The 22293-nt window shown below is 35.6% G+C and overlaps 1 protein-coding gene across 2 annotated transcripts in view; it reads right to left on the bottom strand.

Annotated features, from left to right (window-relative positions):
- Nucleotides 1-6477: 6477 nt before the first annotated feature.
- CEP120 (centrosomal protein 120) overlaps nucleotides 6478-22293 on the bottom strand; it is a gene marked incomplete at both ends in the record, with an annotated part of 36586 nt that continues 20770 nt past the window's right edge. For both annotated transcript variants that reach the window (XM_079548687.1, XM_079548688.1), the window contains 5 exons: nucleotides 6478-6715; nucleotides 7379-7524; nucleotides 16394-16492; nucleotides 17960-18082; nucleotides 20799-20960. In XM_079548687.1, coding sequence (XP_079404813.1) covers nucleotides 6478-6715; nucleotides 7379-7524; nucleotides 16394-16492; nucleotides 17960-18082; nucleotides 20799-20960 — 768 coding nt within the window. The remainder of the gene's footprint in view (nucleotides 6716-7378; nucleotides 7525-16393; nucleotides 16493-17959; nucleotides 18083-20798; nucleotides 20961-22293) is intronic.

Genomic DNA, 22293 nt, shown 5'->3' with positions numbered 1-22293 from the left:
AACAGGGGGAAATCAGGAGAGTGCTGTAGGACAGAGCAAGCCCCTCTGCCTGCAGAGCAACTAGGTGGATTCCAGTGACCACATTCCCGCTTCACCTGTGTGTTTCAAAACACATATATATGTGTTCAGACTGCACAGGGGTCATCTAATTACTTCATTCGCAATAGAGTTCATTTACTGAAAGAGAACAGCACCCAATGTCCGTTTTCTCTCTCTTTTTTTTTTGGAAAGCCTAAATAACCAAACCCACTAAAAATTGCTTTGCAGCTCATTTGATTCAGTAGTTGTTCTCAAACCCTCAGTGTTCACACAAAAGCTTTTTATCTTGAGTGAGCAGCAAGCAAAATAAGGGCACAAGTAGCGTTTTTAAAAAAATGAATTCCCTGCTCAAGATTGCTTTCAACAAAAGCATATAAAATGATGCATGCATATTACCTAATAAATACGTATTTTGGCTTTCATCATAAACGAATCACTGCCTGCTGGTGAAATCTGCTTTTCCTTTCACTGTGTGTCCGTATGGCTGCAGTGAGCAGTTGGGGCTTGCTGTTACACATGTAGAGGCAGAGGTTCCACAAGCAGCAGAGCTTGCAGCTCTTCCCCATCACAGTGAGTGCCTTCCAGACTTATTTCCAGCTGTATCTGTCCTGACTGTTAGAATAATGGGAATTTGCTTTTATTAATATCTCAGTAAATCAGGAAAAGATTTCTTATAAAAGCTTTCACTAAAACCCTTGCAACTGCTTATTTGTACGGCAAACAGTGCTTGACCTTTTCCAAACACCTGTAACAACCAAGCATTAACTAGCTAGGTGTTCATCAAAACATCAGCACAATGAGGAATCCTCCTCCTCCTCTACCCAACAGAGAAGGAAGCAGGAGCAGACAGTACTGCCTCACATCTGATACAGCTGTGCCCAGGGCAGCAAAACTTGATAGGTGTTCCTTGAACAGCTTCTCCTGAAAGGCTGCACGCAACTCAACTTGCTTAATTTCCTTCAGATAGAAATAAGGAGTTAAAGATTAAAACTTTTTTTTTTTCATTTTTCTCCTGAAAATCTTCGGTTGAATTTATAGCTATTCAGAAAAATGGAAAAAGATACTGATTCATTTACTAAGAGAAGTTAGGTAATTTAAATAATTTCTAATTATTTGCCGAAGAAGTGTCCTGTTAGAAACTAGTGACTACCACATTCGGGGCACTCAGAACACAGCATCCACCTTAGCATACAGTCTGAGGCTGAAGCAGTTTGTGAACTTCTTACACAGAAAACCTTTCCCCCCTTACTCTCATTTTGCTGCTGAGAAAAGGAGAGACTTGTTATACAGACAACCCACCGTCTGCCCACAGGAGCCCTTCCTCACAACTGCTTCAGGAAAGATGCCATCACGTTGCATGAAATAATGCAACACAAGCATTGCTTTGCCCTTATGCTGTTATGCAGAGATAACACCTTTTAAAATGTCCTCTTGCTAAGCTTAACACTTTCTATTTAGGTTATGACACACTGTCAAGGTGTCCAAGGCTTTCCATGAAGAGCAGTGCCCTCTCATGGAGGTAGATAGACCTACCAATTCCTTCTGGCAGTGTTACTGTCTTGATCTTGACATCCTGCTTAGTCTGTTTATTTAGAGTTATTAGCCCCATTTCTGCTGTGAAATCACCAGAAAAATCAGGATGCAAAATAAACCTGAGCATACAAAACATCATATGCATACACATCAGAAGTGTTAAATTGCTGTACAAACATCAAAACTGCTATACAGTCTAAATAAAAGATTCTCGATGTTGCTTGACTGATTCCTAGTGAAGCAGGAGGGCTCAGCAGTTTGCACAAAACAGGCACTAATATTCATGCAAATGTATGAGTATTAGTGGCTTAAAGTGCTAGCTTTAAGAATGAACCACGAAGCTGTCTGACTTATTTGCATGAGAAGCTACATGTCAGTTTAATGCCTGCAACAAATGGTCTTCCTAACCTTTGTGTGTAACTCTGATAATAGAGCAAATAATAGCTTACAGTGCCCTACAGCCCTCATCTGCAACATCTACTGTATTATCATCTCATTGCCCAAACACCCTTCTTAGGTGAAGAACACGAATGGCCTGGGGTACTGTACAACCAGTGTCTCTTGATGGGAGAACAATTCAATCCTACTCTATCTCCAGAAACAAAACAAAAAATTCCTTCACTTACAACTAGGCTATTAAGCAAATAAAAAGCACTGAAGGCTTACCATTACCGCTTCAACCTAAATTCTATAAAATGCCTACTAGCTTAATTTGCCTGCTCAACTTAAAACCTGATGATTTAATTTCATTGCTCTAAGCATAGAAAGGTCTGGGTCAGAAGAGACCTCATAGACCATCCAGTTCCAACTCCACTGTCATATGCAGGGACACCTCCCACTCCATCAGGGTGTCCAAATCTCCATCCCAGTTCTGGGACGTGGCACCCACACTTTTCTGTGCAGCCCAAATTTCAAGCACATATGCAAGTCTTTCTTTTACCTTCACTGCATTCCCTGATAAACAGCCTCTCCGCATCTGTACTGCAGATCTGATGACTAACAAGTAATCTCTGAAAACAGTTGTTCCATCCTTTTCTCAGAGAACAGCTAAATCCACGAGCAATACACAGTAGCTGTGCTCTACTCTCCCTGCTACAAGTAAGCCCATTTAAATGTTAATGCCTTATTTTGTCAATGCAGTTATGCCTCATCAAACCTCTTTCAGTCATATATTCCGTAACACCATACTTGCACAATCATCTACTTGCTATGTATATTGTTAGAAGAAAACTTTCTGTAGCAAAACATAAATTGTTTAAAATGATGTCAAACTACTACAAGTATTTCAGCTGCAGGAAAAAAAAAAAAAAGTACTGGATGCCACTTTTCCAGAAATGTTGTTAATGAGGACTATTTTAGTCTTTGCTGATGAGGAACAACAGGCTGTAGCATTTCTTGAAGCTAAGAACAGAAAATAACTGCTTGCAAAACTTCAATGACTCACGTTAGAGCTGCCATGGGGTTGCTGCACATTTCTACGTCAGAAAGTCAGTAAATTATTTTTCTATAGATTAGTCTCTCAAACTTGACTTTTTTCTTTTTCTTCTGAATGCCAAACTCCTGACTGCTTCTCCACCACAGAGACTTCATATCTGGATAGCTGACATCTGTAAAAACACTTCTAATGAAAACACTACTAATACAACCCCCTGGGGAAACAAATTAAATGAGATCTAAGTATGCAGCCGCCTTTCTGCAGTTCTGCCTGTAACAATAGCAGAGCTGGTGCTTCCTATCCAAGACTTGACACAGGTCACGATCACTGAGGCACAGTAGTAGCAAAATAAATAATTGTGTAAATATATACAATATATTTATAAACACTTCAGTAGCACTTACGAGATATGATAAAGGACTTCCATCTTTAGCCGTGCATTAAGTTTTATCTCAGTGGATGGAAGAGAAGAGCATTTGTATTGCAGTGCAAGAGAGCAATGCAATGAATACTTGAAAACTCAGTGCCAGATGTAATATTGCTGCTTCTCTGCAACAGCAGTTTTGAAAAGTCTAGGGTTGAAAATGTTGGGTAACTGGTAAAGTATGGAAATAATAGTTACAGCTTCATCCCCAAGTACACAACATGCTGGAAAGATCTATTCGTAGCTACATGTTTTAATAAACCAGTTTTAGAGGAAAACCTTTCTTCTTATTTCTATAATTCTAAGATTTTTTTCACAATGCATTTCACTGCTTGAACAATTAAGAATTTAGAGAAATTTTCTGATAAAGCCTAATAATAAGTGAAGAAGAGCTCAATTTCCTTGTAACAGTTCTTAGTTCATGCTCCTTATGAAGGTGCATAAATAGATATTATATGCAGATTTGCTGCTTTGCTATACACAATTTCCAGCAGGATTTTTTTGCTGGACAAGTTAAAATAAGCTTAAATGGTTTTTATTCTTGCCACAAAGAGGGATTACGATAGAAAATAAGATAATTTTTGTTTTTATTTTTAATAAAAACAGTATTTGATTTTTCCACTGAATTGACTATAATGTTTAAAATGGCTTCATGGCAACAAAGAGCCCATGGACTCCAATGTAAAAATATAAAAAAGCAGTACCAAACTGCTGTCTGCAATACCTAGCTACTACAAATATGAATACATATTTATTTCTAGATTACTTCAGAATGAAAGACCTCAACCTTTATCCTCATAATTTGAGTTGAAATATAAAGCCCAAAGTATTGTTCACTATTTTATCCTAATACAAATAATGAACTTGAAGCATAATGGCTGCATGACCAAAAAAACTGCTAAGGAATTAGGAAGATATTGTAACACACATGCCTGTCATCCTGTAAGCACTGAACTTCCAGGAGACAAAGTGGTCCCAAAGAGCTTAAAATAGCAGGTTGAGGCATTTTTTCCTCCTAAAAAAATAATAAAAATGTTGACCTACTGTACATTTTACTAAATATTCTGATTTACTAGAAGAAAATTAATCTGTATGGCTTCTTTCAAATTTTACCACCTCATGACTGTTGTTCCCTGTACAAATCATGGAAGAGACTATCAGAAATTGAAGAAATGAAATTAACTTTGAAAGTCAACTGATCAGTTTCATGGTTCCAAGCACCAAAGACTGTCATATGACCTACAGTAATAAAAAAAGTTTTGTTCAAATAAATAGAAAAAAAAGAAACACAAAGTCTTTAATACTAAAAAACATGAGTTTATTAAGTAACGTAACACCTGAAAAATCACAGAATTGGTTAAAAAATTACCCGTCAGGAAAATGCTATTAAACACACTCTGCAATCTGTAAGTCTAATGGACCCCCTAGTGTTGGAAAAAGAAACTGCACGTCTTGTAAAAGAAGCAATTTCAAGAACAGTGTCTTGCAGTCTTCTTGGTAAGACAGAAGAATCCCCTGCTTCATTTCCAATAATGCAGGATTATGCAACAGTGCATGATCATGCATCAATGATAACAGAAGCACTAACATAAAAGCTTAAAATTACATGCCATGGATTTGTGCAGGATTCATCAAGGTGTTACTTGCTTTACTAGCAGAGTAGAATCTTTCCAAATACCTTCACTTGAAAAAATATAGGTGTGAGAGTATAAGTAGCTACATTAAAGCTTCCAGCGGCCTAACACCCAGGCTTTCTTATCAGGAAATGGGCCCATACTAGGCATAGTCAGATGCACTACTCTATGGATTACACCATGAAAAATAGGCATGGTTTCATAGGTTTACACCATGAAAAGGCAATACACGTACAGTTGCATCCATGCAAGTTCACAGAAAAAAATGCTTTGCATAGGATCTGTTATGCTTTGCCTGAATAGAGATATTTAATGCTTCTTCAGTACCCAAGATTCAAACTGAGAATCATGGCAACATGACAAAAATCCCCATTAAAAAGACAGTGCTGTAGGTTTATGTAATTAGTTAAGTCCATGTGAATGATTTTAATCAAACAGAATAGAAGCTAGAAAAAACAAACGTTTTCAACTACTATGCAGAAATTAACATTTCTCATGGATCTTTCTTCTGGCTTTGAAGTATTTGAGGCTATCCTTTTCACACTTCAACAATCAAATAAATCATACAAACAGCAATGAGAAAACACAGGTTGAAACACGCGTTAAAGAATTGCAAACTAAGAAGGCTATGATTAACAAAAATGTCTTTACTTAGTAAAGCTCTTATCATGCATATGCCCAGCATCTGAAGTGTTTAAAAATCTCTGAATTAAATGACTCAAACATCATTTGCATACGTATTTATGAACAAAGGCTGGGTTCACCCTTACAGTCTTATGTGCAAAGCTGCTAGGACAAAGGCATTTTCATCCTGTATGATCATACTAGTTACTTAACATTTCAATCAGTTTCAGTTTCACAAGGTTTGGGAGCTCCTTCCCTTCCAATTAAATGCCTGCCTCTAAAAAGAAAGATGAACTGTAGAACATAGCTATTTTCACTGCAGTTGCAGAAGTGAAAATTGATTAGCTTGTCAATTTAATAGTGACATTTGTCACTTTTGCATTTTGGGACAAAATTAAGAATTTGATCATGGAAGAAAGCTGATGACACTTCTTCCTAGTATAGTTGAGGAACGTTAAAAAAACAATAAAATTGAAATACTGACCAAAAAGTTGAGAACAATTATTAAATATTTTAAAAATAAACCCTGCCACAATAGTGGAAGGAGTTGTAGAAAACACTTCAGAATATAAACATATCTGCATGTGTAGAAGTACAAAAACACTAAAAACAGCCACCCCCTCTGAAACTTACAACTTCACTTAACATCACGCACTGCAAATATTGACACTGACTTCAAAAACAGCTAACAATGTGCAAACCTATGCATCACCACACATTTTTGAAGAGGAAGGTTTAAAAACATCAGTAAGCCTATTCAAATTCAGGCTGTTTTTTTTTGTATGGTTTTATTTAGTGGCATTTCTTTTCGCAATAGCCTCTCTGATTTGACGATCAAGTTCACTTACAATGTGGTCTTCATGATTATACACTCCTGTCCTCAACAAGGTATCCCTCTCCTCCATCAGACGTGAGAGATAATCATCTATGTTCTCATTTGATTTTCTAGTATGAAGACTCTCCACTTTACATGCAGAATTATCTCTAGCATCTTGAAACTGCTTTCTCTCTTCTTGTTGCTTTAGCCTGATGTTGATAAAATGGAAGAGAAGAGAGGATGAGTGTATTAAAAACTGCTTTGCTTTTCATACGAAAACAAGGCATCTGCTGAAATAATTAGTAAAATAAACAAATTGATAAAAGATGAAAATTTACCTTGTGTATACTGAAATTAAGGGAAAAAGACATAAATGAGGTATTAATATGATAGCTAGAGTACTTCTCTTTAAGATGAGTGCGTAACAGTAATAATTACCACCAAAGCTCCTATTTTGATTTTGCAAATGCCACTCACATTACAAGATTTTGATGTACAGTATTAATGCTGACAGCCATAGGAGGATAACAGACATCTAAAAATTTAATGTATCCCAAATAAGGACAAATATCTGCCTTTCCCCACGCCTCCCCCACAATACAGTTCTTTTTAGACCTGACGGTTCAAAATAGACACATACAAAAAACGCTGATGTTCTACAACTACAACAACATTAAGTATACTGACATAGATTTTCTGTAGTACAGTGCTGTAGCATTTTACAGATTTGCAATCTTTACCTAAGGGACACCAAAACATATTCTATTACTGGACTGACAGCCAATTATAAATGATTTAACCAAACCTTTTCTTATTCAGAGGCAGAGTTCAAGAAGAGAGGAAAAAGAGGAGTCTTACAACTGTTGTAATACCTGTTAAGTTCATTTCTGATCTCCTCCAGCTCTTGTCGGTCTGTTTTCCCCAGCTCTTTTTCTTCTGCTGCCAAGTAGCACAGCCTCATGTGCTCCAGCTCTTGCTGCTGCTTTTTAAGGCGAGCCATTGCATTTTCTTGTTCACGCTGATGTGTGAAAGGATAAAAGCAACCCAGTTATCTGCACGGTTATACATGGAAGTGCTTGTTATAACAACACAAGCAGAACTTCAGGAATGAAATCACAACAGTTAAATTCCCAGTATTAGTAGAAGTGCAGAAGTTAAACAAGATGTCTTCATAGTTGTTATCCACAGTATTGTAAAGCTGTTACAACTGCAGTAAACCTATCCAGAGCAGATCACCTGAAGTCCAGTCAGAAATACCTCTCCATTAATGAAGCAGCAAAAGTGGGACAAACCCACTTTTTGAAGGTAGGAGGACTACAAACACTAGCTTAAGCTTGTAAATAGAAAATTTGTGAAACTGCTGAAGATTCTCAGATTTTTTTTATTTTTTTTTTTGCTATTTTGAATTACAGATTATACAAAATTATGTATTAAATAATAAAAAATACACTGAATTACACATACAAAATGCTAAGTAGCTGCAGAATATTCCCATTACTGGCCCTGCAATATCTACCATTAAAACGTCAAGGATGACTTGCCGAGGTTGCAGTTTATGTTGAATAAATAAACCTTAAAAACTTAAAACTCTGGCAAGGTTTCCTTTTACAGTTTTATGGATCTATGCAAAGCGTTAGATAATTTATTTGGTGCATTTTATCCAACTAACCTACCTATTCTGCAAGTCTGCTTGGTTCTAAGTTTGCTTTTTGCTTTAGCATCGTGTATAGAGATGAAAAATTAGGGTTGGAATCACCTATTATTCAGGGACACTGAGCAATGTCTTAATGACAATTATGCTGCCTTCTCTGCTTGTTCTCCTCCCAGTTTTGATAATACATCCTTGATTACTAACTCTACACAGTCAATGAAAAAGAAAGCCTGAGGTGAAGTGTTAGTTGATTCTGTAGTGACACAGAACAAAGTAGGAGAGGGTCACAGAATCATTAAGGTTGGAAAAGAACTCTAAGATTATCTAGTCCAATAGTCATCCACCACCAGTACTGCCCACTAAAGCACGTCCCCTGAGCTCCTCATCTACCCTGTCCTTAAATGCCTGCATGGGCAGTAACTCCACCACCTCCATGAGCAGCCTGCTCCAGTGCCTGATCACCCCTCCTGAAAAGAAATTCTTCCTAACATCCAACCTGAAATATAGACAAACCATAAAGCGTGAGCCTACTGTTTAGTTTTGATATCATTCTGATCTCAGTTCTTTAACTGTTAATACAAAGTTTTATACTCATTACTGCAGCAGAAAACTATTCTCTTTCATGGACACGAGCATATTCATTATACAGCCAACCTAATACTTTCTGAAAGAATCTAATCCTTGTTGTCAGCTATCTCGGTCATAGGCATCTTCAGAACTTCTTGCTGATAACCATTAAATAATAATAAAATCCACATTTTGCAAGGAATCAGAGCAAAAGCTCTAATTGTTAACGAGAGCAGCAGTGAAATACGGAAAACACTCATACAAGATTACATGAAATCACAGGACGAACGTAACCAAACCATTTTATTTTTATACTAAATCCAAAATACCACTCAGGCATATTAAAAGCTGCTACTTCAGTGAGATGGGTCAGAATGACAAAAGAGCAATTTGCTGAATTTGCAGATACTAGTAATCAAGACCACAAGAAGGAATCTTGCCAAGGAGTTTCTACAGCTGATCGAAGTATAAAAAAAGCCACTTAGGAAAGATAAGACCAAAGTTCTTCCTTTTCCATCAAGACTTTGCTGCATAGAAGAGGTAGTCTCAGAACGAAGTAAGTCAGGTTTTATAACAGAAACCAATAAATCTGCACAGAAAACAGTAAGGCATCATTATTGCCAACAGATACCTATCCAAGAGTTGTACAGAAATCCAAACACAAAGTTGTAAGACAAACTGGTCATGTAATCCATCGATCAAATTGATGCTGGCAACCAAAGAGTAACAACCACCTTCCATTTCATCTCCCTCTTATTTATTAAACTGAGTGGAAAAAAGACAAGCATACACAGACATACAAACCTCAGAAACATCCAGGATCTACCACTGGAACCCATTTCTATGCAGGCAGTAGCTTTCAGACACTAAAGCCAAGTTTCCAGTACACAGTGTGGCAGGGATCTTACTGGCAGCAATACCAGATGCTGCTCACGACACACACTGAACTGGGTTGTTATAAAGACAATGCAACAGAAATTTAACACAACCAAATTAGATAATGAAGATGGTGCATTTGATTACCCTGCTTGTCCTGAGCACAGAAATTTGAAGGCAGGTCAATATTTATTTATTTGAAACCATTTGAAACATGACTGTTGTGTTGCTTTCACGAGACCTGCAGTTCTTTTCAAAATGAAGCAAATTAAAAATGCTGCCAGATTTCAGAAAAAAGTTATTGAGATTAATACTTGAAGCAAAGCACAAAACAGACTACATTAAGCTACATTAAACTGTTACTCAATTTAAAATTCTAAATTATATCTAACCTCAGAAGAAATGTTGCACTGTACAAATCCACAGATTTGCCTGTCCCTCTAGGTAAAGCATCTGTACAGTAGTTCAGCCTGCTGACCAGCTACTACTCTTCCTGGTCAGACATTAAGTCTGAAGAAACTTGTCATGCCAGAAAATACATACTGCTGTACACATACAGCCTGCGTACCCAAATTCTGCTTTTGAAATTCATTTGTCTTGTAGCTTAGTTTTCCTATTGGCTTTATCTGAGAATATTGGGAATCCTGAAGGCCACCCAAAAGATTATGTAAGAACACAATACACAAGCAAAAGGCCTTATGTGGAGGAAGAAATCCATGCTACTCAGAGGATAGACATTTTCTTAAATGAAGTCAGAAACCCAGATTTTCTACAGAAAGGAGGCCTTCTAATGTCATTTTCTCCTTTTCTACCTATGCTGATGTGTAGATATGATTAGTTTCAGTCCAGTGAATTGTTACAGATTGTGAGAAAAGGATGAACTTATTTGGGAAAAGAAAACTTGCTCTTCACCTCAGTAAATTCATGCTCTAATTGTACCCAATTTTAAACTGTAACTCCTGTCATGGGAAGCTAGATATGAATGTGAGTTTGTCCATTTTCTTTTTTGTTTTTTCTGTTTTGTTTAAGTCTCAGTAATTGTAGGAGACAATTTTTTCTTTCTTTCTTTTTTTTTTTTTAAACACATGCCAGGCAAACATAACCTGAAAACCAAATACTGGAAAACTAATGCACAGAGGAGCACTCATTATTAGCACAGCAAGACGTCAACTGGCCAGGAGAAAGTGGCACCCTTGCCTATTAATTACTTCAGTAGATAAAAATGAAGCACATAATACATACAAATCTACTATGTGACTGTCCTGAATGGAAGCACTGTAACCCAGTCCTTTGGCTTGTAGGGTGTTACACACATCTAATAAGGTAAGATTTTGAAAATATTCTTCAAGTCACATCTTCAGAGAAAAGACACAACAGTGTTTGCCTGGAAACAGAATTATGATTACAATTTGATACCTTATTCTCTGTGGCAAGGAAGTTCAGTGACTCAGAGCTTTCTGCTGCAATAGCAGACTGATAGCAAGAAGAAAAAGAATATGAAAGAAGTAAACATTTGAAGAAGTATATTCTTTGAATATTCAGAACAAAGTCCTATGCTAAGTTTCAAGAGTACATTCTTTGCTCAGGACAGTATCTCTAGATTTGTAGGGAAGTAAGGGTTAACATATAGAGTATCATGTTATCTTTTTCTCCATTAAGGAGAAAAATTTTTCCAGTACATTTTGTCTCCATAACACTGAATGGGGCTTCTTTCTAGGAAAGTGCAATTAGAATTTTAATGTGACTAATACAGCTGCGATGTAAGCATGACAAAATATTTACCACTTTCTTGTTTGGGAATAATGAGGGAAATGAGATTAATTTTAGTCCTGTCATACTGCAAAACAGCAATTTCTGTAGCATGTTAGAAAGTGTCGTGCAGTGATCCTGGATAATACGATCTTAAACCAGAAAACATTCAATAGAAAAAATCAACAGTATTTTCTGAGGAAATATTTCTGTAGCACTTAGCTTAAGTTACAACTCAGGAACTAAGACATGAAGGCAAGTGACAGGGATTATGCTAGTTCATTTCTGATGGATCCTTCAGATAATTTAAGTTATGCACTTTGTAATACCTGATAAATTTGAAATATATTTCCCAAAGCAAGTTTTTGACTCTTTTAAATGTCTACTGGTTGTTATAGGGTGAGTAACAGTGCACTTGCTCACAGACAGCCAAAAAGATTTGCTACAGCCTGAGAGAAGGAAGAATTCCCTATTCACAGTGGTGGCGCTGGTGCTGCCTCCTTTGTGAGAGATATTCAGGTACTGCATCTACTTTGCTGTCACAGTTTAATAATTCATTGTGCATTTTTTTAAACCAAAGAAGAAACTGAATTCTATTTCACATTAGTATTTAGAATTTAGCAGAATTTACTGCATAATCTTCTAAAAAGGCATTATATTCATGAAATAGTACTAATACAGTACTAATAAAACTAACTCCAACATCTTCATGCGCAATATCTTCATTCTGTTCTGTGTTCATTTAATTTAAAAACAAGAATGTAACTGAATACAGCAAAATGTGTATGGCAGTGCACATAACCTTACACATAAACATATTTAAAGCTCTTATGGCAAAATATTTGTGTGGTCATTTATGCTACTTCCAGAGAGAATATGCTCTTACAGTATATCCCATATCAGGGAACATTTCAGATTTATTCCTAATCACTTATTGTACTCAGTCAGGCTGCTTTAAGACTGAGTGAGAACCACTGAAACTCTGCATAAATTCAAATCTCTAGAAGACTGTGTATTTAAATTTCAGATAAGGAATCATTACAGAATCATCATCTGCCGGACTAATGACAGCTATAGAGAGAGAAGTTAAGACTAGAAACTCTGAACACTTGCAAACTTAATTCTTGCATTACAACCTGAGTATCAACAGCCACAGTACTAAAGTAAAGCAACAACAGATGACCAGGAGGACCATCTGCAAAGTACTTTTAATTTTTACCATTTGAAAAGTAATTTTTGCAGTATACTTAATTGGCATAGGTACTTCCTCCTTCATTACCCTCTTAGCTCTTCACGATGCTATTACTCCTTTCACTTTTTACCTTTTTTTTTTTTTCCAAAGAGTGAAAATGAAAATTTACCAATACTCCTTTTTTTTTTTTTTTCTTCCTATCATTTTGATACTGTGCCATCCTCGCCTTGATTCCCAAAAACAAAGTCAAGCCAAACAGTGCACTAAAGCCACATACTATTTATCAGATTGTTTACTTCATTGTTTTACTGCTTTTATTCATTGGTTTGCATGTCTAGCACAGTCCTTGAGAACAAGAATATTGTTTTAGGGCTGGCACAGCGGGAACTTAAATTGTGTTTTGGAGAAACACTCAACATTAAATAAAAATTAGCCAGCATTAAGAAAACAAAAATTTCAATTACAATCAAACTGTAAAAGAACCCCTCTGAGCCACCAGGTGCTTTGGTTAAGAGGCTCTTCAATCAAGGAAGCGCAATCTTTATTTTGCCATGGCTGCCTATAAATCCAAAAGGGAGATGTAAACATACATACACTAGACTAAACAATGGCTAAATAGCGGCCACTATTCAATCTCCCACTCACACATACCATGCAAGTCTGTGGGAAAACTTACGATTGAAGCTAAAGAACTCAAATAAAGTTTTCTGAAAATAACCCAGAGCTGACAAGGCAGTAGGAGGGCCTGGATGGTTTCAAGACACAGTTTTTAACCAGGAATTGGACCTCCAACTGTTTTCTCCTTTAAAAAAAAAAAAAAAAAAAAAAAGCAAAAAAAAAAAAGCAAAGATTTATATCCCATCCTTTGCTACATTAGTCATAAATTAATCAAATTAATTATGGAGTGGATAAGCAGGAGACTAGACAAAATAGAGTGAATGTCAGCCAGCCAATAAGATCCACACTGCTTTAAGTAAATGCATCAGTATTGGTTTGAACAGATCTGTAGGTCACAGAAACAACAAAAGTCTTAACTGAGAAAGCATTTCTCCCAGAACACCGAATATGCATGCATGTACTTTGAAATTATGACAGTGACTACCAGCTGCTGAAAATGACACTTCTGCTAGTTTAGGTGTTTGTTTTAAAACTGTGGTTGTTTTTTTTTTTTTTTTTTTTGTTTTTAACAGGTTTAGAATCTAGGACCTCTGCAATTTTGTACAAATGGTTTAATTAATTTCACAAACAGGGCTCGCACGCACAAAACTTGGTACATTTTGTTTGTGTAGGTTCCAACAAACATTGAAAGACAGGTTTTGAAACCTGTAGAAGTGATGGAAGTTACCTGCATAAACACGGACCATGTAGCTAACTTGGTTTTGTGTCCTCCTAAGCTGAAAAGGGGTGTGATAACTATTAATATAGAAGTAACAAAGAAGGAATAAAGAAGCTAGGTTACATTCAGGTGAAATCTATTTTCACTCAGCATTACAAACTGTGCTTAAATTCAACTGCCTTCTATTCTGTTAAGCACAGGTTACGTATATACACATGTGTACATGTGCTTGAGGTTTTTTGTTGTTGCTGTTACCACCAGTACAATGTTTTTAATATAGTGCAGTGTTTTTTAACATTTAAAACACTGCACATGGAGAAGCTCAGAGCATATTCTGTTGACAGTTCAACACTTTCTTTTTTAAAAGCCTATGCAGTACATATCTTATTGTCCAAAATGTAAAGACATCAGAAATTTGCGCTAACAACTAGTTCCCAAGTAAAAGGAAACTTTTTAATTAAAGAAACATTGACTTTTATGGTTGCAAATCAGGACAGCATTTTACTAAATGCTTAGCCTGTAGAATTATGCTTCTTTAATTCACAAATTGACTGTACTAGGTCACCTTTGAGTAATGGAAATCTCTATTTAAACATTTTTTTGGCAATAGGCACAAAGCATTAGATCTCATTTCCAAGACTTACCAGCTGGGTTTTGTCATTAACATTTATTAACAATCTAAGATATGGCTTTCAGCGTCTAATCCTCACTACACAAATGTTTTGTATAGTTCTCTAGAGAGCTTTGGTGTGACAAATTACTGGCACAGATTACAGCCCTGTGGCTATTCACCAGAGGCAATGCAAAATTAACATGGTACTAATCCAATTTAAACAAGAAATTGGTCAAACTATGTGCAATTGCACAAATCATCTGAACTAAAGCAGATCTAGAATTCCTGAAGCAACACTTTCCAAATTTATATTTAAAGCACAGTAAATGGTTTTTGATCAGCCCCGCTTTAACTTTTATTTGGCTCTCCAAATACACTTAAATCCTTTATCAATAGACTAAGTATAAGTTGAAGCATGGGAATATAAAAACATAAGAAACCACTTTTAAAGGGTTTGTTCTTTAGTATAGAAGTTTTAAGAAGAATAATTCATGGTATATGAAAGCTCGTTTTTTGGTTCAGATTTTTAGGAATGGGGTCAGCTGAAACCATCCACATATTACTAAATTCAGATCATCGTGTCCACTGTGATAAAACTTACAATAAAATCTTAATGACGATGATATACAGTCAGATTTAATCTGGCAAGCAACAATATTTTCCTTTATTCTGCAGGGATTTTTAAACATGGCATTAAGAAAAAAATATCCTAAACATTTCATGGCAATTCAAGAAATCTTGATCAGAAAGATGAGATTTATTCTTCTTCTATCATCTTGCCAAGAACAGCTATTTCAGAAACTGGAAAGGAAAATTCATGACTCGGTAGGCAAAAAAGATTAATTTAAAGACAACAAACAAATATGAATTTTTAATAGCAATTACACAGCATGTTTACTGTCTTCAAAGTAAAACAAATGCAGCTATTAATTAGAAGAAGTGAGATTCTTTCCTTGCTCTCCAGAAGACGAAAGTTCTGAGAAAAAGAATGAAGTAGGGACTATAATACTTTGAGGAAAAAAGTATCAAGAGACATAGTAAAAGCCTGTTACTAAACTTGAATTCTTTAGGCTTTGATCTGTGTCCCTGTCCCTGGTCAGTAACAGTGAGTAATGATTTATTAATTTGTCACAGCCAATGAACATGCTCTGTCACTCCTACGTATCACAGCTTAGCTTATGTTTACTGTAATTCATGAAAAAGGCAATCACAAGAAGACAAAAGCATCTACAGTGAGCATCTACAGTCCTCATCTTCAGTGAGGACAAAGCTGTTACTACTGCCAAGTTTGAGCAGAGTATTGTTAAGTTGCATATGTATGACTGTAAATATGTGTACAAAAGCACTGTAAAAAGAACCATGCCACTGCAGTTTCAGAGATGAGGATTTCCAACAGCAGGAGTAAAAGTTTTCACCCTCTGTTTCCTTTTTGTTTTTTATTTCCTCCAATTTTATATCACATCACAGCATTCACCAACTCTTAAATCATTGCTTCTATTTTTGGTTCTAATCTTTACTCTTCATTTCTGTTAAAAGTGGGAATCGTTAGGACTGTTACTGACCAAGATAGCCAGGATGGTCAAAGCACTTTCTCTGGAAGTGCAGGCTGAAGTCACTGGGAATGAGATAGAACGTTTCTTTTTTAAACCATGCCTGCTTTCAGCTAAACCAACCTTCTTTGCTGACCTGACTTATGCTCCTTCCTGAATGTAACATCATACTCAGATGGGTTTTGCTATGCTTGTTTTTCCAAATAGAAATGTAGCTCAGAGCTTGAATTTAATGAAGATGAACAAAGCACTAACGTGAGGAAAGCTGCCAGTAATTAGTAGTAACCGTAAATAGCTTCCAACACGGCATTAACTTCATTGTGTTGTATACTGAAAGAAAGCAACCTGCATACCTGTTTCAACCTTGCAAGTTCTTTCAAAGCCCTGGCCCACTGTTGTTTGTAGTGGAGCTTTGACTTGGTAGCTGACTCCAACTTTCTTTCAAGTTCAACCTAAAAGCAATTAAAATCATATCAGCTGAAGCAATAACAGCAGTAACAATCACTGAAAGCTGTATATATACAAAGGGTATGGTTTAAGAAAAGTGTTTATGTAGTGTAGCATACAACATCATCTAAAGCTGTTATATAATGTAACATAAATATTATGGCACATGAACATTTTCTTGTTTAAAACATAGCCTTATTTTTATTGGATAGTCATCTATACAAAAAGGAAAAGATTAGTTTTTAGCACTAAATCTACTGATGTAACCTTTTAAATTTAAGATTCTCAAATTAATAATCTCCTCTCTCCACCCCCCACACCCTCTTTTTTTTTTTCTGTTTAAGATTATGAACTTTAATTTAACAAGAATGCTGATAGACAAATGTTGCCTTTAAAAGGTGTATAATTTTTTTTTTCTTTTTTCCTGGAGCTGATGGAAGATGTGTTACATTCTTTTCTCTGAAACACATCTCTGTTCAGACCTTTTCTTTTTTTTAAAGTCTACGCATATAGTGGGTATCTCTGATCTTACTGTCTAAATCATAAATCTAAAAAACTTCTTAAGCTCTATGAAAAATAATTTGCTGCACTTTGCAAAAATATTCCAGTATTAGAAGTATTGTAAAAAAAATTCCAGTATTAAAAATGAAATTAAAAATTTCATGAAATGAAAACAAATATAAAGTACAGAGCAGGGCTTCCTGAAAAATGAAGCATTTCTACCAAAAATCTGAGACAATGATATTTTCTTTTCACTGGAAAAAAGCTATTTAGCACTACATTTATGAAGATTTTTTTAAAAAGCAAAAATAAGAAATTTAGCAAAATATTTTAGTTAGAAATTTTATGTCTGTACAAGGGAACATTTTGATCATTTGCTAGCATTTTAGAAGCCATTCAACCATAAAATGGCATGCAGACTAGCTGCATAACCAAGAGTCTTTTATATCTGGTTTTTTTTTTCCAGAAGGTTCTGTCAACAATTTGACCCAAAATTCTCAAAAATTCCAGCCTGTATCTGTGTACAGAATATTTTTTGCTTTGAGTATCTATATGCATCGGATATAAAGAAATCAACTTGTGACAGTAAGGAACACAAGCTCTGTCCAAAAATATTAAAAAAGAAAACAGCACACAAAGAAATAGCAGTGTAAATTAACCTTCACAAGAGATTGCACCTTCTCATTTAATTTTATGAACGGAATACTCAAAGTCCAAAGTAGAAAACATGACAATAGCAATTCATTTACATAAGCTTGTTTCTTCTGACTTGGTCTCTAACATGACAGCTTCCTCTACAGAAATAATGCCTCTTTTAGCCTTATCTATGAATATTTTGCTTGAGGAAACTGTTGGAAAAAGTAAAAATAGAACAAAATAGACATATCAACCAGGCTCATGCAAGATCATTCTGCATCTCCCTCACCAATGAACTGTTGCAGTAGCTTTTAGAGACTGAAAAAACAAGATACCTTTTCTAAAGTGAGAAGATTTATTTCTGACTGTAGCTGGATTTCTGGCTTACTACTTTGCTGTTCCTTGTACTGCTGGAACTCCTTCTCCAAAATTTTGTACTTATTTTCTGCTTCACAGAGCTACATTAAAACAGAAACAAAACAGATACTGAGAGTTATACAGTCATGATTAATGATATATTGGTGATGGCATACACTAGTGTTTTAATAAGAATAATTTTAAAGAGGATCTTTGCTCTGTGCTAGAAGGAAAAAAACAAGTCTCTCCTCATACAAAAGAAGATGATTTATAAACACTGCTGTTTGCATTTCAAAGAGAGCTTTGCAAAAGAAACACAGAAGACAAAACTATTTGGATTTACACACAACTTTTAAAGAAAGCCAACAATGATATCTGCTATATGAAGTTCTACTCCTGACTAAATTTCAGGAGCATAATTTGTTTAGCAATGTCTGGATGAGGAAATGACCAATATCTCATACAGCCAAATAATGATTTAAAAGGCTGAAGCAAACAGTTCCATGACGAATGACTTCGTGCTGCGTACCTCTGCCCTCACTGTGTACTTCCAGACTTTCATGAAGATAACATAAAAAGAGCTTTGATTTCCTTTTTTCAAACGAGCATTTTGAAAAAATTAAGCCAGTATGTGATTATATTACTTTGCTACAAAAACTTAAACAAGTCAAAAGCTTAACAGCCACTTTTTTCTGTTGTATTGATGTTATTAATAAAACAACTAATAAAAATGTTCTGTTGATAAAATAACGTTACAGAAGAATGAATGTTTCTCAGCTAGAAAACGCTTCAAAGATTCCTTTTTGTTACAAACCTAACATTTACTATTTTATTAATACGTCAATGTTGTAATTCTTGGGAACTCCCAATTGAATTGCCCCAGTTTTTCTTACAAAACAATTTTTTTCATTGATGTTTATTATATAATTTATTATTTTTAATAGAAATTGTGAGAAAGCAAAGATACACGTAAGCAGTTCACTGCAGTTATTTTTCCACTTATACCATGACAACTAACTTCGACAATGAGATATCGTTTCCTATCAATACCTTTTAATAGTTTTTAAAATACTGTTATAAAGATATGATAAAGACAATAATCAATCTATATAGAACTTCAGCAATAAGGTTTAATCTTTGTCTAAGAGTGCTTTTTTTGTTTTTAATATTCTCTCATGAGACCTCAGGCTATTAGAGAACTGCACAAATAAAGCAAAACCTTCATTTTCAGGAAATAAAAGTGATTCTTTAAGTTTCAAGAATCATTCTAGAGCTCACCTCCAAGCAAGTTAGACTACAGTTCTTTATGTGTGAGAAGCATGTATTTACACATCTCCTTAAAAGGTAAAAGATTAATCAAATGATATGCTTTAGAGTATTTCCAATTTAATCCACAACAGTCCTTATTGAAAGCAAGTACCAGAAAAAGCATACTGAAAATCATATGAAAATAGAGGCCCATGACAAGTGGTAGCAATAGGGACTTTGTGCTTGTTCACACAGCAGACTTATCCCACAGTGAGGCTCCAAAATTACAAAAACAAGCAAAAAACCCAGCCCATCAACTCATAAAGACCAAGTAAGCCAACCAATCAAAAACCAAAACCAACCCTGTATTTTTTCTTTAGGAAAATTTTTTTAAAGTGTATCTTTATATTATGCAGGTAAGTAATATTTCCTCATCCTAAAGCACGAGAGTGACTCAAAATAGTGGGAGCCACACAGAAAGAGGCAGCCAGGATGATCAGCAGAAGGTATAGCCTTCATACAATGGAATACAAAACACAGTAGGGTTCATGTCTGGAAAAGAGTATGAGACGCCAATGAAATTACAGGAATGGCACGTAGCATGGCACAAAAGGATTACTCACATAAATTAAGCTACAAGCTTAAAATGAACAAAATATATTTTAAAATACACAAACTACAGAGTGAACTATACAGGATTTTGCACTGCTAAAACTTTTTTTCTTCTATAAGCAGTCAGGTGAGTTCAAGAGCAATACTTCCACTGATGGCAGGTAACTATAAAATGCAGCCTCTCGCTCAGGATATATGTAAGTCCTGATAGTAATCCTGCTATTTTCTATGCTTGTCCTAGTTGTTTTCTTTGACTCAAAATCTAACGTTTGGTCTGATGTATTGTGTCTGTTTTGAAAAGCAGTGAAGGGAGTTCAACTCTCATTAAGATTTAATCTACATGAGTTTCTAAATATGCTCCAAAACCGTAGTGCTTTTATAGTTGTATGGAATTCCTTAACAGTCAGCAAAATGTAGGTGGGTTAGTTTTGTCAGTGCAAACGACAGCATACAGGACAACAGAATGCCATGTAGATTCTTCAGGTTTGAAGCACTATTTTCGAAACAGAAGATCACAACATGAGGATTACTGCCTCCCCACCATAATAAAAATAATATTTTGCAGTGAAAGCATAAAATGAATTGCAAAGTCAAGCTACCTAGACATTTTGATAGATGCTCATTGCTAAAAATTCATTAGAAGTTACTGAACTGTACACTAAAGTTCAGATCGCAGCCACACACAACATATGCTTGTAATCATAATTTGATCTTCAGCATTAAAAAAAGTAAAATTATAATGACTGCATTGCAAAGTGGCCCTAACATTAAGCAGGACTGACAGAGATGGATCTCTTCACGTAATTCACTGAATAAATGGAAATAAAGTATGCATTAACAAACTGCCAGAATATGCTTGTCTAAATATCATTCCTCCACTTAACATATTTAATTTTAAGGTTTTATTGCTATTATCTTGAAGTAAATGATGTAAGCAGAACATATAAATGGGCATACCTGCTGTTGTATACGAAGCTTGTCTTCTCCCAGCTGCTTGATTTTTGATCTTTCTAGTTCAACCTGGTGGGCACATTCTTCTCTGGTTCGCCGCACAGAATCCTGTACCTCGTGCTTATTTTGTTCATGCTCTGCTTGCAACTCCTTCTTTACTCTTTGAATCTTAAAAATGAGACAGCTGCATTAATCCATAGTGCAGGATCTTTCTTTTATTAGTCTCTTAAAAATGTTACTATTTATTCATGACAAAAAATTATTTTCAATTTTTAAACAGAAATTGTATTGTTACTGGTACATACAATTTGTAGATTATTCCAAAAGTAATACTTCCTATTCATTTCCACAAGAACTATAACAGATACAAGGACCACAATAACACTATTTGATAAAGCAAACTCTGAGCTACAAAACACTATTTTTGAACACACCACCATTAGCTATGTGTTTTGAGCAGCTATGAACAAGAGCCTGCATACTGCACCTGTACAAGTCTGTACCAGGGGAAGTGACTCACACTGATGAAACACAGCACCCACTTTCTCACTGTGCTCACAGCCACTGCTTAGTATCCATAAATGTTCAGCAAGCGTACATGAGTGTCAGTGGCTGCCATTTTTTCCCCCACAGATGAATTCAATTCCACAGTTTTGCTTCATCTGCACTTCCATGTCAGACTCCTTTCTGTAGGACTGCCCTTATGCTGACACCTGTCCCATGGCAACAACATGGAAGGGAATACTGATAGGAAGGGTCAGCCTCTACTGCCATACCATCGCTGCCTCTGATGTCGTAGGCCAACATCATAAAACAGGAAGCATTACTTTCAGAGCAGAACTTGCATGTCCTCTTATTTCCTTCAGCATAACTAATCATCTTCCAATTACTATAGTTGGCTTACAAAACAAAACAAAAAAAAACAAAAAACAAATAACAAAGCAGTGCTATCTGTGTTTCTATTTGTTTCCTAAATTAAGCTGCAATTTAATTTTCCACTAGCAATTTAAAAATTCAAAATTTTCCTTCAATGCATGAATAGCGAAGTTTCAGCTACAGCCAAGACAACGTCTTTAGTTCACTAAGATGCCACTCTTCAAAATGAGAGCACTGAAAGAAGTTCCAGCTGAGCTTAATAAGAGAACAATCTTTGACATGATTGAATTCCCTAAAAAGATGTTACTGGCCTGCATGACTGCTAGCTGAATACAAATCTCTCCAAATTGCTCATTTCTCAAACTGTAATTGCTAACTAAACTCTACATAATTTTGTCTAGCCTCCTTTAGAATCCACTGATTTTTATCACCCTAAACTCTCCAATTAGAACCTCATTAAATTTAAAGCAACTTTTGAGACAAAGGTGTATGAGAAAAATAGTAATTATTTTGATTGAATGTATTTCAGTCTGAATAAAACAATCACCAGACTTTGTACACAGAAGGTAAAGTCGGACAGTTTACAGTACAAACTGCATTCTGGGTAGTATAAAGAGGTCCTGAG

This window comes from Tetrao urogallus (assembly GCF_951394365.1).
Source record: "Tetrao urogallus genome assembly, chromosome: Z".
In the NCBI taxonomy this organism is placed as follows: Eukaryota; Metazoa; Chordata; class Aves; order Galliformes; family Phasianidae; genus Tetrao; species Tetrao urogallus.
Note: the sequence above shows the minus strand (reverse complement) of the source record. Positions and strands in the feature narration are given on the sequence as shown.